Source organism: Silurus aristotelis, assembly GCF_946808225.1.
Source record: "Silurus aristotelis genome assembly, chromosome: 10".
In the NCBI taxonomy this organism is placed as follows: Eukaryota; Metazoa; Chordata; class Actinopteri; order Siluriformes; family Siluridae; genus Silurus; species Silurus aristotelis.
In genome coordinates, this window is record NC_139583.1 from 7,089,023 (window position 1) to 7,107,226 (window position 18,204).

The 18,204-nt window shown below is 37.7% G+C and overlaps 1 protein-coding gene across 9 annotated transcripts in view; it reads right to left on the reverse strand.

The window, feature by feature from the left end:
* The window catches only part of shank3a (SH3 and multiple ankyrin repeat domains 3a), a 272,211-nt gene that overhangs the window by 123,973 nt on the left and 130,034 nt on the right, over positions 1 to 18,204 (reverse strand). Inside the window, exon 1 of one of the 9 annotated variants that reach the window (XM_083551736.1) lies at positions 10,482 to 10,539. The exons of the other annotated variants lie outside the window; for them this stretch is intronic. Within the exon in view, the coding sequence (XP_083407862.1) occupies positions 10,482 to 10,529 (48 nt within the window). The 5' untranslated portion in view covers positions 10,530 to 10,539. Of the gene's footprint in view, positions 1 to 10,481; positions 10,540 to 18,204 lie in introns of those variants that run through there. 9 annotated transcript variants of the gene reach the window in all.

Genomic DNA, 18,204 nt, shown 5'->3' on the forward strand with positions numbered 1-18,204 from the left:
TGCATAAAAACAACAAAGGCTTTGCTAGAAATGCAGTAAATTTGTATATTTACAATTTTAATGCATTTGTTATTAAAACAAAATAATTATGGAACATTTTACTCATGTACGTTACTGTATGATACGGATGATAATCCTGAATGAAGCGGCACAGGCGGTGCTTTATAGGAGTGCAGTAGGAGCTGTGAGAGTTGCTGAAGTGGCGAGATAAGATGTCACGTTACTGGACACTATAAAGCGATAAAGGAGCTTCTAGTAAGAGGAGGACATGGATACGGAGGATAAGGAAAGAAGGATCAGGACCAGAAAAGGACTGACAGATCTAGATTCTTTAATTCGTCATATCGTTGGCTGTGCATTGAGGCAAATCACATCGAGAGCAAAGTCTGCATGTTAAGGATGTGCATCTCGATAACTGAGGTCGATGTGATTTGCCTCAATGCACAGCCAACGATATGACGAATTAAAGAAACATTTGAAACAGCTACTGAATCCATATGATTTACCCCCTATTACGATGCAGTGTGATCCGATTTCCATTTGATTCAACACAATGCGATTCAATTTATTTCTTTGGTTCAGACAGACAGCAAATCATCGGTTTACTTAAGTGCTTTCTTACTTCTGCGAATCGGTAAATCTTACCATCCCTAGTGTATGCATGCAAAAAAATAATGTTTGTCATTTGAAAAATCTCTTTAATCTTAACTTTAATGCCTGTAAAATGTTGTCCATAGTGTAATACAGCAAGCTATTATATTTTCCTTTACTTTGTCGCCAATCTGTTTGTGTACAGGTGTGAAGGCATAAGAGACAGATCATACACCAGTCAATTCTAGCCCTGGCCTTTAGTTCAGCTAACATCAATAAGCATGAAGGAGAAAAGAAATTAAATAAAAAAGAATGGAATAATAATAATATGTGTGCATCTCGGTGTGTCTGAGAGGTCGGATTCCCAGCCCCCTATGGCTTGCTAACCACTGAAACTAGGTTAGGGCTGTGATGCCCTTAGGTCATTTTATTTGTCGTACTACTAAGCTAAGGGACTTACACACACACATACACACACACACACACACACACACACACACACACACACACACACACACACACACACACACACACACACACACACACACAGAACACAATTACATCTGCCACAAAACTACAGCTAACAGATTCACAGAGCTCTATTGAATCACAAACCCATCTGCATTATAGAGACTATTTACTTATCATTTAAGACACAGGATCCCCAACCACCGGTCGTGACCCAGTACCATGCTGTGTAACAGTCACAAGAACTTTAATCAGGCATATTTCATTTATAACATTGTGCATACCTGTGATTTCAAAGATTTACCTAAGCGATGTTTGTTGTATACTATATGGCTACATATAACTGGTATTGTATGAGAAAGTCTGGTGTGTCAGAGAAGTATGTGAGGGTGGTGTAGGACATGTATGAGGACAGTGTGACAGCAGTGAAGTGTGCAGTGGGAACGACAGACTGGTTTAAAGTGGAAGTTGGATTGCATCAAGGATCGTTTCTGAGCCCTGTTTCTGAGCCCTTTTTCTGAGCCCCGTTTCCTGTTTGCAGTGGTGATGGACAGATTGACAGACGAGGTCAGACAGGAGTCTCCGTGGACTATGATGTTTGCGGATGATATTGCGATTTGTGGTGAGAGAAGGGAGCAGCTTGAGAAGAGCCTGGAGATTTGGAGGTACGCAATGGAGAATAAGGGGAATGAAAAGCAGTAGGAGTAAGAGAGAGTACATGTGTGTGAATGGGAGGGAGGGCAGTGGAGTGGGGCGGTTGCAGGGAGAAGAGGTGGTAAAGATGGATGAGTATCTGGGGTCAATAGTGCAAAGTAATGGAGAGTGTGTTAGAGAGTGAAGAAAAGTGTGCCGGCAGGGTGGAGTGGGTGGAAAAGAGTGATAGCAGGAGTGATTTGTGATAGAAGAGTATCTGCAATAGTAAAGGGAAAGTTTATAGAACTGTGGTGAGACCTGCGATGTTGTATGGTTTAGAGACAGTGGCATTGAGTAAAAGACAGGAGGTGGAGCTGGAGGTAGCAGAGCTGAAGATGTTGAGGTTTTCATTGGGAGTGACGACGATGGACAGGATTAGAAACAAGTTTATTAGAGAGACAGCGCATGTAGGACTTTTGGGGACGAAATGAGAGAGGCCTGATTGAGATGGTTTGGACATGTGCAGAGGAGGGACACGGGGTATATCGGTAGGAGAATGCTGGGGATGGAGCCACCAGGAAGGAGGAAAAGATCAAGACCAAAAAGGAGGTACATGGATGTGGTGAAGGAAGACATGCAGGTAGTTGGTTTTAAAGAGGCAGATGTAGAGGACAGGGGGGTATGGAGACGGATCCGTGTGGTGACCCCTAATGTGAGAAACCGAAAGGAGAAGAAGAAGAAGAAAAAGAAGAAGAAGATATGGCTGTATATAACATATGATTTGATTTTGATATCTACACTGTAATCATAGATCTGTCCATGATATTGTCAAACCTACTAAAGCTGTCAGGCTAAACAAATATAAACTCGTACTGTTTGAAGGTTTCACACACTGAGCTGAAAGCCCCTAGCAGTCCTTTGACATGCTCAGTAGGGTAAACAAAAAGGACAAATTGCTTTTATAACTCTAACGCTACATGTTATGCTCACAATATGTTTTGAATGATTTTACACACAGAGTTAAATATTGTCAATGGAAGGAGAATGAATATTAGTCAAGCACACAATGGGAACATTTCTGCTTGTTTTAAGAGTTGTGCGTACAAGACCTTTTAATGGATATGTTTTACCTTGATGGTAAGTCATAACAACAACAAAAGCCTGGCATAATTGCATAGTCGACAGCAAAACATACGACTGGTAAATAAAACACCTCAGATTGGGTTTCTTCCGAATAGCATCATGAAAAGGGGCTTCTGCAGTGTCCATAGATGAAGAGAGTTACTTTTTGAGACTATATGTACAGTAATTAGTGAGGCTTAAACACTGGGAAATGCAGGCAGATCAGGAATGAAGGACAGGCAGAGCCAGAGGATACTGTTAGACAGTTCTCTAGAGGTTTTGGACAGAATGTGGACTGTCAGGTTTTTACTAATTTGGTTAGATTCCAACAAATGCCAGCAGATGTAGTTCCTCAACAGTGGTGCAGTGTACTTCATGCCTGGATGCCTGCATTTCACAGACAAAAAGGGAAAAGACACTAAAAACTGGTCAGGGGTAAACCAGACATGTTGCAGAACAAACAGTCGAAAAGAACTTGGACCTGAAATCTGAGTTCTGTCGTTCCTCCATGACATCTTATCTGACTAGACACACCAACCTAGTAAGATGATTCTTAACAGAAAGGGGTAGCTCAGTGTTAAGATGTTTGACATCTGATCAAAAAGTCATGAGTTCAAATCCCAGCACCACTAAGCTGCAATTAGTGGGCCCTTGAGCAAGTGGGCCCTTGAGCCTTAACTGTTCAGCCGTGTGAATGAGATAAGTGTAAGTCGCTTTGGATTAGGGCGCCTGCCAAATACTGTAATGTGATGTGCTTTGTAATAAAAAAAATGTACTTAAATTATATACATTTAAATAATTGAATATTGATGCAGTAAGTATTATGGAGCATTTATGGCCTGACCTTAAGTTTCAAGCAAACTCCAATATTACATGTTAGACATGTTACATAAATTTACCACATAAAATTATATATTTTTTTGGTCATTTCAGGCTGAATAGTCTGATAAGGATCCAGTGCTGTAATGTATAATGTAGGGCTGTAGCTATCGATTCTTTTAGTAATCGAGTATTTTAACGATTATTTCATCAATTAATCAAGTTAGCGAATAAGAAGAACTTTTTCTTTAGTAAAGAGCAATACTAAATAAAAGAGAGAAAAATAAAACAGGTATTTTAAAATTAACAAGTGATTTGTTTCCTTTTTAGAAAAACGAATGAAATTGCAATATTTGAATATCTGTGAAATTGAAACCCATTTACTTCATTTAATTGCCATATTAAATCAAAGTTATTAATATTATTTAAAAAATATTATTATAAAAGATAAACGAATTTATCCAGGGTACAGGTGTGACAAAATGCATATAACCTAAAGGAGGACTGACCGCACTCTATAACACCTGAAGTGACGATAAACGTTCGAAAGCATTATGTAAATATTGAGCAGTCAGTATGTAAAATTTAAAGAATACATACATTTTTTTTAAATTATTATTATATTATTAAATTATTATATTCTTTTATTATTCAAATAATTTTTCAAAAAATGTAATTATTTAAATAATAACAATTAATTGAATCTTATTGAATTTAAATGATTGTAGTGTGAAGCCAAACATTAGAGTCAGAACTCAATACATTATATATTTAAATGAACTCAGAGTTTTCTATACTTCATGAATATATACAGTACAGACCAAAAGTTTATATATATTATATATACAGTACAGACCAAAAGTTTATATATATTATATATACAGTACAGACCAAAAGTTTGGACACACCTGCTCATTCAAAGAGTTTTCTTTATTTTCATGACTATGAAAATTGTAGAGTCACACTGAAGGCATCAAAACTATGAATTAACACATGTGGAATTATATACATAACAAAAAAGTGAACTGAAAATATGTTATATTGTAGGTTTTTCAAAGTAGGCATCAAGAGAATGCCAAGAGTGTGCAAAGCAGTAATCTAAGCAAAAGGTGGCTACTTTGAAGAACCTACAATATGACATATTTTCAGTTGTTTCACACTTTTTTGTTATGTATATAATTCCACATGTGTCAATTCATAGTTTTGATGCCTTCAGTGTGAATCTACAATTTTCATAGTCATGAAAATAAAGAAAACTCTTTGAATGAGAAGGTGTGTCCAAATTTTTGGTCTGTACTGTATGTATATATATATATATATATATATATATATATATATATATATATATATATATATATATATATATATATATATATATATATTCACTGTTTGAAATATAAGAGTTTTTCCTCTGGCAGTTCCTCCCACAGGCTACGCCTCAGTGATTGTATGGAGGGAAAAGGCAATGTTCTTTGAGGGAGGACTCTTGGCTAATGGAGATTCTCCAGTCTTATGGAAAGTTTAATAAACTCTGAGTAGGTGAGTTAATCACCCTTGCATCTGAGACCTCACTTAGACCTCTGCGGAAGCCAGGTTTTAACGCGGGTCCATTTAGAATCTTCTCAGCTGCCAAGGTGCAGAATGTCCGGACATAATCAACAGCGGGATTCTATCCCTGCCTGAAGGACAATAATTGCTCAACAACAACCATCCCTGATAACCCTCCTCATTACCACAACACCTCACACAGTTTGTAGAAAGTGTATGATCTTTTGACTCCATACTGCTGTGGCACAAGTGAATATCTGCCTGGTAAAGATATAACATCTTTGCAAAACTGAAAAAAGTGGTACTAGCTTTTAATGTTTGGTTTTTCTGCTGAATAGAGAGACACTGATGAGGGCATGAATCACACTAATAAAAAGATTTCTGTGTCATGGATCTGATGGGCTGGCAATTTTCAGAGACACACAATAGAGCAAGATAATACATTAGCAGACTTAGCATTATCTGCTGAAAGACTAAAACCCACACAAAGAGTCAAACTACAGAATTCTAAAAGGATTTTACATTGTTTGAGGTCTGAAGTGCAATTAATTTCTAATCCTATCACTATATTTATTGGGGGATGGACAAATCCATTAATAAGAGCCTTTGTGAAATTATATCTCAAAGCACAAAGTGGCTGCTTTATTTACACTTCTACAGTACCTGGATACGCTTACAAACATCCTGACACAATTTATACTGAATGAAAGATTTTGGTAGATTTGGTTTGGATACATTATATAGCCAAAGGCATTTGAACACCTGACCATCACACTTGAATTATCTTCACCAAACTGTTGCCACAAGGTTGAAAGAACACAGTTGTATACATGCTGTTTTGCACTGCATCGTACTTGAGAAAAATGTTTTTGATGCAAATTTCAAGTTCACTGGATGTGTCTACTGTGTGATAAAGGAAATAGTTTTGTGTCTGTATTGTAGCCAACTGTATTATTAAAACTGGAGGATGGACGGTTCGGGATGCACAAGATGAAGAAAATTTTTTTTGTCAGAATAATCGATGTATGTGCCTGTTATAAGGATAAATAGAACTGAAGAATGTAAACCAATAATTGTCTGAGTATTGATGCAGTAAGTGTTGATGGAGCAATTATGACCTGACCTTGAAAACGTTAACATTTTTAGACTTTTGCAAAGTTTCAAGCAAACTCCAATATTACATGTTACACATGTTACATGGTAAATTTACCACATATTTTTTTACCACATTTTTTTTTTTTTTTGTCGTTTCAGGCTGAATGATCTGATAAGGATCAGTGCAGTAATGTATAATGTGGTTCTGTAGCTATCGATTATTTTAGTAATCAAGTATTCTAACGATTATTCCATCGATTAATCGAGTAATCGGACAAGAAGAACTTTTTCTTTATTAAAGAGCAATAGTAAATAAAAGAGAGAAAAATAAGACAGGTCTCTAAAAAAACCCAAGTGATTTGTTTCCTTTTTCAGAAAAATTTAAATTTTTATTGCTGAAATTGCAATACAAAAATATCTGTGAAATCAAAACCCTATTTACCGCATTTAATTGCCATATTACATCAGAATGCATATACAAATATATAAATAAACAAGTATATGAATAAAAATATAAAAATTAATTTCAAATGACTTTAAAAAAAGGTAACAGTTTTCTTTATGTTTTAGTTTGAATTGATCCCAAACTATGGAAAATTTCTGGAGGTTTTTTTGGCCTAAATCTTACCCTAACCCTGCAGCGTCTTCTATGTTGTATAGGGGCCCGTTTTCACCACATAACTTTTTTTTTTTTGGCCTAAATCTGACTTTTTATTTTCGCAATTCTGTTTTTTTTTTTTGCAATTCCAAGTTTTTATTTCCCGTGATTGTGACTTTATTTCTCGCAATTGCGTCATTATTTCTCGTAAACATCCAACATTTCTGGTGCTTCCACCGGTAACCATGTTGTCGGCCTGAAGTTTGAAGCTGTTGGTGTATGAACGAGGCTCCTCTGTTCATCTGCTCTCCTCCAGAACTGATTGCTAGAGTTCTCTCCAGGGATTGGAGGCTAAGATTAATACCATGCGATTCTATAAATATCTATCTATCTATCTATCTATCTATCTATCTATCTATCTATCTATCTATCTATCTATCTATCTATCTATCTATCTATCTATCTATCTATCTATCTATCTATCTATCTATCTATCTATCTATCTATATGACTTGCTTTCACAGTTTAGTCTTGATCAGGGCATTAAGTCAAAATAGACAGGAAAGATCTGTACATAAAATCTTAATAACTAATCACTTCCACAGGCTCTAAATCATTTTACTCTACCTGCACCAAAAACAACCCAGATGTTGGAGATCAGATAACATCAGGCTAGATAGATTCCAGTCACGGTCATGCTGCTTGTGATTAAAAATATTTGAGAATCATGAATTCATAATACTGATGAATTTTCCGGACAAAAAAGCACGCATATGTTCATCTCAAAGAGCTAGCTCAAAGAGTTGACTCATTCACGAACAACACAGCGCTACTAGGCTTGAAGTTGTAACAGCAGATATATCCTGAAACATACTGTGCGAGTAAAGAAAAGAAGGTTTACATTAATTAAGCTCTGTTTGATTTCTCTGAGGACCTCTGGAGAAAGAAAATGCTGCTTTGCAGTGCTGTGGCATTAGTTATATAAATGTTGACCACTATGATGAAGCATGCATTGACCTTTTAGTGTACTAACGCTGATGCAGATGCAGAGTGTAGGATCAGAGTGAGGATCCTGCACCCAACTCAAGTGCTCTTGGTTTTGTAATTATAGCAGCAATATATCGAGAACTCAACTATGTGTTTCCATTAGGCTAATGGTTTATACTGGACAAAACACTACTGAGAGGTAACAAGTAGCTACGTGAGGGTTTTTTTTTGTTTTTTTGGTGTATGCCTATATTCTTTCCCATTTAATGCTGTTATATTTTAAAAGGTTCCCTAGTGGTTTAGTGGTTAGGATGCGGCGCTCTCATCGCTGCGGCCCGGGTTCGATCCCCGGTCAGGGAACCAACCCCCGCCATTATGGTTGCACAAACCTCAGTGCCGGTCCCAAGCCCGGATAAATGGGGACGGTTGCGTTAGGAAGGGCATCCAGTGTAAAAACATGTGCCAAAGCAAACATGCGGATGGTCCGCTGTGGCGCCCCCTAATGGGAGAAGCCGAAAGAAATTTTTTTTTATGTGCATTTTAAAGGGAAAGTTGCTTTTATTCTTGTCATATGTACATTATAGCACTGTGAAATTTCATGTTACGAAGCTGGGGCATGTATGTTTATGTTTGTTAGCATATGTGTGTGTATGTGTACAAGATTCTGATTAATGAACACCTTTTAACCCCTCTCATTGTTGAGGCGAAGAGTTGCCATGGTTACCTGCTAGTAACGGATCATTCACCTTGGTGGCTCATACGCAACTGTTTTACTTACACTCTTTTTTGACTACACAGATGCTTTTTTTTTTTTTTTGCACATACACACACACACACACACACACACACACACACACACACACACACACACACACACACACACACACACACAAACACATACACACACAAACTATGAGCAAAGTAGCATTATTATAATATCTACAAATGCTTGTCTGGCACCAAACGCACCAACCTTTCATTAATCAAGAGAGATACTTATATAAAACCTTGGAAAATCTCTTGAAATGTTCTTTATCAGTTGTACACAGTGTTACTTTGTGGAGTTTTGAGCGCTCAATCCTCGTCAGGGTTTTGTGATGGATCCAAAGACTAAACCAGAAGCATTAAGTGCTAGGCAGGAACACATCCAGAATAGAAGAATAGTCACAGCCATCAAATCCTATGCACTTAGCAGCATATGTTTGGGAATGGGGAGGAAACCAGACAAAATGAATTGTACAAATACTGTAAAAAAACCTGAAACACACACACAGATGTGCTTCCAAATCTTACATTTTCTTTCTGTTTGCTAAATGTGGTGTGGTGGACACCTAATACTGATAAAGCCAGGCTTTTTTCACAATGCACAGCAGGTGTACTATTTCACCCATGGTCCAATACTATCCATTCACAACTTTTAACAGCTATTTCAATTCACACTGTAAGCCTTAATTATAATGGAATAAACGAATCAAATTGATCTATTATTTCTCTTCCAACACCAGATGGCAAAAGGGAACACAAATATTTGGCCATCGTTTACCTGGCCATGAGTGCAGCGCAGGCTGGACGAGCTCCTCCAAACCCCCCTTTTCACGAGCCGATCCCAGCAATTCGGTTTGAGCGCATTGCTATTTCCAATATTTCCATTAATGTGCAGAACACTCTAGTGTCACATGCATACGAGCTATACAAATCATCCACATTACACAAGGTGATATTTGCATGCATGCTGACCCTGAGTGCTGCTTAATGGGTTTCTATCATGTTTAAAAACAAAACCATCAGTGAAACCAGAAGATATATTTGATCATTTGCAAAATGTTGAATGCTGAGAAAAGTCTGAATCTCAGGACGATGTAACACACTCAGAGGGAAGCACCGCCTACCCTATGATGCATATATGAGCTCACACGTGGCAATGATTGACTAGTGTTGCTGTGACTGACAGAAGAGAGAGTTACGCCGTCCTCCCCACCCAAAGAGCAGGGCCAATACTGCTTGTTTGACTTTCAGCTAAAGATGGGCATGGCATTATTAAGATTCAGGGAATACGCTCTCCTGTTGCACATTAGCTTCTGATTTTGTTTGATCATTAGATTTTGATTATTACCGCAGGATTGATGTTGCTATTGTAGCTCACTGCATTCCTATTCTTGTTCTCTTCATGTCATGTGGTATATCATCGCAGCCCGGGCAGTGTGCTGACACATGGGGAATTCTAACACTGTGCTTCTCAATGCAACACACCAAAAACAAACACACTCCAAAAACATCACTGGCTAAAAAAATTCCCTACAGGAATAAAAGGTGAGCATAAATCTCATTCATCTCAATAAAATACAGTGGCAGTTTATTTAGCCTATGCTCCTAAAAAAACAACAACAAAAAACAACAAAAACCCACTGACACAGCAGTACTGTTCGTACTAAATCAGAAATATGGCACACTTTAATCGACATATCTTCATAAAATCACCTATTGTGCTTTATTGGTCTGGTGACTTTACACCAGAATGTTCAGCCTCTTGAACACATGCAAGAACAATATTTATGCAGGATGAAGGTAACAGATTTAAATGAGGGTGTGCAAGATTCAATAGGGAAAAAAGTGCTCTCACCTCATGAGCTGGAGAGCGAGCAACTTTCTCTCTGTGTGTTCTCAGCATGCTGGATGAGGAGTGTGTGTGCTCTGATACACACACACAGCACACAGAACCTCAGAACCTGCTGACTGACCAACTGACCACAACAACACAACCCAAGGCCCAGGCCAACTCTTTCTCTCTCTCTCTTTTTTTTTCCCTCTCTATTTTTCTCTTTCTTTCTTACACAAATACTGACGTGTTCTACATTACCCAAGAAGGAATGGGAAAAAGTAGTTTGTTTGAGCATATGCTTATGCTTTTATGTCCTTAATGGGGTATTAAACATTGCATTTAAATCCTATATATATATATATATATATATATATATATATATATATATATATATATATATATATATATATATATATATATATATATATATATATATATATTTTTTTTTTTTTTATTATTATTATTATTTTTTATTTTTTTTGGTGATGTACGACTGAATGATGTTTATAAGCAGCTCTATGCTCTCCACTTATTTGGCCAATTGCTTACCTCAGCACTTCATATAAACATTGATAGGATAGATAAATAATATTTTTGTGCCTGTGTGTGTGTGTGTGTGTGTGTGTGTGTGTGTGTGTGTGTGTGTGTGTGTGCACGCGCACCTGCACGTGCCTGTGTATACATGTGCAGAGTGAAATGGATGAGTATGAGTGGAATGCAAACAGTCATCAGATACCAGGCAGAAAGAAGAAAACAACAGGCTGATTCAGCACTGCATCTGAGCCACAGATAAACACAAGCTGCTGAGCTGAACACTGGCCATTATACCAGCCTGGACTGCAGACCCAACACTGTGTAAAAATATCAACAAAACATTGTTCGTCTAGCCAAACTGTATACACAACCCTGTATATCCAACACTGTTTAAAACATACCCAACACAACACCCCAACACTGTATACTCAACACTGTATAAAACATACCCAAGACGCCAGCCTAACACTGTATACTCAACACTGTATAATACATACCCAACACTTCACCCTAACACTATATACTCAACACTTCACCCTAACACTATATAATCAACACTGTATTCAACAGACCCGACACTCCACCCCAACACTGTATACTCAACACTGTATAAAACATACCCAACACTCCACCCTAACACTGTATACTCAACAATGTTGAAAACATACCCAAGACTCCACCCCAACACTGTATACTCAACACTGTTGAGAACATACCCTACACAACACCCCACCACTGTATACTCAATACTGTATAAAACATACCCAACACGCCATCCTAACACTGTATACTCAACACTGTATAAAACATACCCAACACGCTATTCTAACACTGTATACTCAACACTGTAAAAAACATACCCAATACTCCAACCCAATACTGTATACTCAACATTGTATAAAATATAACCAACATTTCACCCCAACACTGAATACCCAACACTGTTCAGACCATACCCAACACCTCACCCCAACACTGTATACTCGCCACTGTTCAAAGAATACCCAACACGACACCCGAACACTGAATGCCCAACACCGTTCAGACCATACCCAACGCGGTATACCCAACACTGTTTGAAACATACTCAGCACTCCACCCCAACACTGTATATTTAACACTTTAAATCATACACAACACTGCTCAAAACAGGCCCAACACAGTACATGAAGCAACCCTAAACACCTGTTTAAAACATACCTACTACTGTACAACCAACACTGCTCAAAAGATACCGACACTGAATGCACAACACTGATTAAACATTAAACATAAGTGTTTCAGTGTATTTTCTGTAAACCCCCACTGCACTGCCAACACTGCATACCCAACACTATATTCAATGCTGTACACCCTCCACTGCCCAACACAATAAATAGTGTTTGCCCTTTCCAGAAAACTGCTGACAAAATATTTTATGTATTCAGACCACAACAGACAGATTTTTATCACAACCAGGACATAATTGATAGCACACAGCCAATGAACAGATCTGACAACGCCAGGAATAAACAAACATTCTTAATGAAACATCACTTAAATAAATCTACCAGTGCATTCGGTTGGCAGATCCTCTCAGATTGGTTAGTAAACATGATTTATCATATCCATCATGTGCTGAGTAGTTCTCAAAACGTTTCTTTCAATGTAATACACACGATCCTGATAGCAATTACTGCATATCTTGTGTTTAGGTGATAAACAGTGATAATAACATCTGACACGCTGTGCACAACATCTTGAGTAATACACAGCACATGACCCGGAGAACAATGTTTTTGTTCGAGTTGCTGATGCGTTCCCGTACTGTTTCTGTATCCTCACAGTGGGTTAGTTCTGACTTATCGCTCCATTTTCCAGTAGACTGCTTCACTCAACGCTTGATTGATGGCTCCTGGAGTGATCCATTTGTCTTAATAGGGTTTCGGTAGTGAAGACTCTTTGAGACAGAACTGCAGCGGCATGTGTGCTTGAAGGTGTATCAAATGCACAGACGGAGACGAGCGCACACAGCAAAATCTCGACCCTGATTTATCACCTACAATATTCATTTCATTCAGAGATGCACAAATTAGGAGGCATCAACTCTAGGGAATTTCCTGCACACATCCACACACATAGACACCTAGAGAGCAGCAGACACAAATGTTGCACTTTCTCAGTTCTCTCTCTCTCTCTCTCTCTCTCTCTCTCTCTCTCTCTCTCTCTCTCTCTCTCTCTCTCTCTCTCTCTCTCTTTCTCGCTCTTTTTCTCACTCTGGTTATCTACAGAAAATCTTTAAAGCAATTACAGTCCCTCCATATTTTGTATAGAATATGTATAAATTAAAAAAATGGTCCCTGACAATTTCATTCACCCTGTTTCACAATTACGCAGTAAAAGTAAACAGCAACACTGTATTGGAACAATAAAGAGTATTTCACAGTGCATGCTAAAAACTCAATGTGTGTCCTAAATCTTGCAGCCTCAAGGAGGCAAGGTGGGCTCTCAGCGAAAAGAGGATTTAATGACTTGAGCTGCCTCTTTGCATTCATCCTCTGCCTCATACCCACTGCACAGCATTGGAGAAGATGTACAAGTAAGAGTGAAGGTTTTCAGAACGAAACCTATGAATACACTCTATTGATAAAAAAATACAGCACTAAAATGGATGTTCATAACATTCAGAGCAGATTTCTACAAAGGTGTTTTAGTCACGTTTAAAAAAATTTATATTTATGATTAGGGGTCTTAAAATATCAATATGAAGTCTAAATATTTCAAGATTAAAGTAAAAATTACGAGAATAACGTTGTAACAACACGAGAATAAAGTCGAAATATTTTGAGAATAAAGTCGAAATTACGAGAGCAAAGTGAAAATGGAATATAGGAATAAAGAGGTAATATTTTGAGAAAAATCACAAAATTGCAAGAAATGTTTTGCTGATTTGCATAAAATTGATATATAGAGGATTTAGTTAAATCCTATTTTACATTCGCATTTAGCAATCTTGGGCCCTTGAGCAAGGCCCTTAACCCTCTATGCTTCGAGGGTCCCTTACGAGGGAAATATCAAGGTCCGTGACGTCGGAGTGACGTGGGGCCGCCTTCCCGTGGGCTCACCACCTGCAGGAGGGACCGTAAGGGACAGTGCTGTGAGGATTGGGCAGCAGTCGAAGGCAGGGGGCTGCTTAGACTGCTGCCCCCGCGACCCGAATTACGGATAAGCGGGAGAAAATGAATGAATTAATTTAGCAATATGAAAAAATTGTGTCTTTTGGCACGTCAGAGCTGTAATTAGTAAGTGGACACTGCAGCAGTTATGTAGAAAACTTTATTTATTCAGAATAAAAAATTAGACAGACATTTAGGAAATTGGCAACCATTGACTCGAAGAATATCGATGTGTACATCTGCGTCAAAAACTTCTCATTAATATGACCTTTTTCTTAAAATATTACAACTTTATTCTCAAAATATTATGACTTTATTCTAATTAATATGACTTTTTTTATATATTACGACTTTATTGTCATAAGTTTAACTTTTTTTAATTATGACTTTATTGTCATAAGTATGACTTCTCAAAATATTATGACTTTATTCTCATTTATGACTTTTGTCTTAAAATATGATGACTTAATTCTCATTAATATGACTTTTTTCCTCAAAATATTACGACTTTATTGTCCTACTGCTATGACTAAAATCGTAATCTTAGATTTTTTATAACAGTGTGTTTTCTTTTCATGATCTTTGTCTAAATTTCTTTATAACAATATATACAGTATGATTAGCTCCAGTAGTTAAGGCGCTGGATTACTGATTGGAAGGTCAAGCCACGGTATCGCCAAGCTGCCACTCTTGGGCCCTTGAGCAAGGCCCTTAACCCTCTGTGCTCCAGGGGCGCCGTATCATGGCCGACCCTGCACTCTGACCCCAGTTTCCAAGCAAAACTGGGATATGCAAAGAACAAATTTCACTGTGCTGTAATGTATATGCGACAAATAAAGGCTATTCTAGATAAATTTTAGATTAGAACTGACAACACACTGGGACAAAAAACTGTCAAATGATGTATTACAGGGAAAGCAACTGACCTGTTGTAACATTTGTACACATCTATTTTTCACTTGTGTATGTCATTATGTTTACAAATCCTTGTCACTTGTCCACCCTCTCTGTTCTTAGTTTTCCCTGTCTCTGTGGAGTTTCATAAATTCTCCACTATAAATGTCTGGGTTTCCTCTACGTTCCCGAGGTTCCTTCCATCTCCCATAAACATACAGTTAGACTGACTGGCTACAATAAAATCCCCTCTAGGATTTAATGGATCGGGTGAATGTGACATGCTGTCTGTTATCACATCCATCATGACCGTGACCAGGATAAAGCAGTGACTGAATAAATAAACTTATTATATTGTAAATTATGTAAATTAATTCTCATTAGTATTTGGTGACTGTTTGAGCATGACTGAAACAAATATCATGGATGATGATGATCAAACTTGAATTAATAAGAGTTAAGATTTATATTAACTTCCCTTAGCTGCATTGACCAAATTGACTAAAATAAACCCAAATAAATAAATAACAATGAAATAAATAAAAAATAAATTACCACAAGCAACTTATTTTGATGGCAGCCTATAGAATGAGTAGAAGTTAAAATAAAATACAATTAACTACAGACTTTTGTCCGATTGTTTGTTTTTTGCATTCAGCATTGTAGGTTATGCGACTTTTAAATACACGCCTAATGAAATGGCAATAATACTGTTAGAAGCTTCTCCCTTTCCAGTACAGATTTTGAGCAAGTACCAGAAATCAAACATAGTTCAGGAAGATTTTCGCCCAAAAAACCCCCACTAACAAACAAAAAACAACTGAGTAAAACCGAGACATGGATTTCTGCTGCAGAAAGCAATAAAAAGAAAGAATAACGTTCTGTAAACGGTTTGTAAATCTGACGTCCACAACTATTATGAGGGTAATTAGAAGCCAGATGTCTAGAATGGAATAAACAAGATTAGGTCATGATCAAGGAGTGTGAATATTAAATTAGAGTCAAGTTGAATTTATTTAAGTCAAGTTTATTTCTATAGCGCTTTTCACAACGGACATTGTCTCGAAGCAGCTTTACAGAATTTAACAGTTAAGGTGAACGATGTGTATTTATCCATGATGAGCAGCCATGGGACTGTGGCAAGGAAAAACTCCCTTAGATGTTATGAGGATGAAACCTTGAGAGGAACCAGACTCAAAAGGGGAGCCCATCCTCATTTGGGTGACATCAAGAGTGTGATTATAGTCTTTAAACAATACAGAACACTGGAGAGTGAGAACTAACAAGAGCACTGGAGTGTGTGATTATAAGTAATGTTCTTTGTACAGTCTTTTACAGTCATTTAAGATTATGGAACCAGGGACTACTGAGCAACTCATAAAATAGCTCAACATCTGGGATCATCATAAATCCAACACCAGCTTCTCCATGCCAAAGCCTTTAATATTTAAAGCGGTCCAATGTCCAAACTCCACATGAAGTGGGATCCAAATGGCGCTGGTACGTCTCTAGATGGTTCGGATGTTTGCGGGGTCGGCATCTACTTCCTTAAAGGCCCATAATCTTCATGAGGTGGGATGTGACTGGAGCTGGAGCAACCTCAGAATGCCTCGGGATGGATAAAGTCTTTGGCAATTTAGTGTTCTGGAGCATCCAGGAATGTGTTTACATAATCCAAAAAGAATTGGCATCATAATGCCATAACTCTAAACATGCAACTGATACCGCTTAACAATCTGTAAAGGGTTAAAAGACCATCTCCAAAAAAGATTTAAATAAAGCATAGTGTGAAACTTGGTTTATAAATTGGGATCTTTGAACATAGTTGGCAATCTTTCCAGTAGGCATCCCTGCAAATTCAGTTGATGAAACTGCTTGACTGCTTTACACAATATCCAGCAAAACAGTGCTTGAGATTCACCAAAAAAATCTCTCACATCTCTGAATGGTAGATAAAGTCAAATTTACATAACTTTACTGATGGAAAATCCCCAGTGATGTATAAAGATAAAACCGTGTTCTCGATCAATCAGAGATAGCAGAAGACATTCTGGCACTGAACAGCTGAAAAAGCCAACTATAATGACAAATTGTAGAAATTCCACCTACTCTGAAATGAATAACGTGCAACGACTTATTCTCAACCAAGGGATGAATGGAAAAGCCAACATGCTGTCAAATCATGGTTGCATGCATCTGAGCTAAGGAGCTGTTACTGTAGAGCAAAAGCAGCGCTGGGGGGAAGTGGCATACAAGATGAGTTGTTTAAAAAATTGTTTTCCTTTTAAGAATTTGACAAACGAACAAATTAAAACTGAATATTTCCTAATATATTTTATTGTAATGCAGCACTATAAGGCAGATGTTCGATTGAAGGAATTTGGAGTCTTTTTCTTGTGCATATGTTTAACAATTATTGTGGGAACAATAACCCTTAAGTCCGCATTGTGATCTTACTAATGGCAAAATAAGCTAAAATGATCTCCTATATCTTATATCTTATAGTCATCGAATAGTGAATTGTGTCTCATCAGATTTGAATAATAGCCATTAATGTATTAAAGAAGTGTCTTCTGTAACCCTAACGAGTCTGTAACCCTAACGGTGGTTTTAAAAGTTTCTAGAATAGTTTTGTAACACAGAGAGATGGCAGCACAAGGCTGCCCACACAATCACAGGGAGCTTCATAAGTCAGTCTGCCAAAAGACATTGTCTTGTGTACATCGGGACAACGACACAATTCTGACCCTATCACTGAGCTCTCCTCACACGTGAATTTCTCACCGGAAACAACATGATCTCACTTCCACACCCACCCTACTCGCCAGATGTGGCTCTTGCGGATTTCGCCCTCTTCGAAGGTCGCCATTTTGACACCATTGCAGGGATCCAGCACGAATAGCAGAAGGTGCATGACATGCCTTAAAAAGAAAACTTCCAGGACACATTCCAGAAGTAGTAGGAACATGGTGTGATGTATTGCTCTGCAAGGGGACTATTCTGAAGGTGATAGTGTGTAAACGTAGATAAATAAAGTACTTTCTTGTAAACTGAGCTTGTCTCTAAACTTTTGGTACCACCTCGTATATCATGATCAGGGTGGTAGTACAGTCTTTTCCTGGAACACTGTGTGTAAGGTGGAAAAACATCTTGGATGGGAC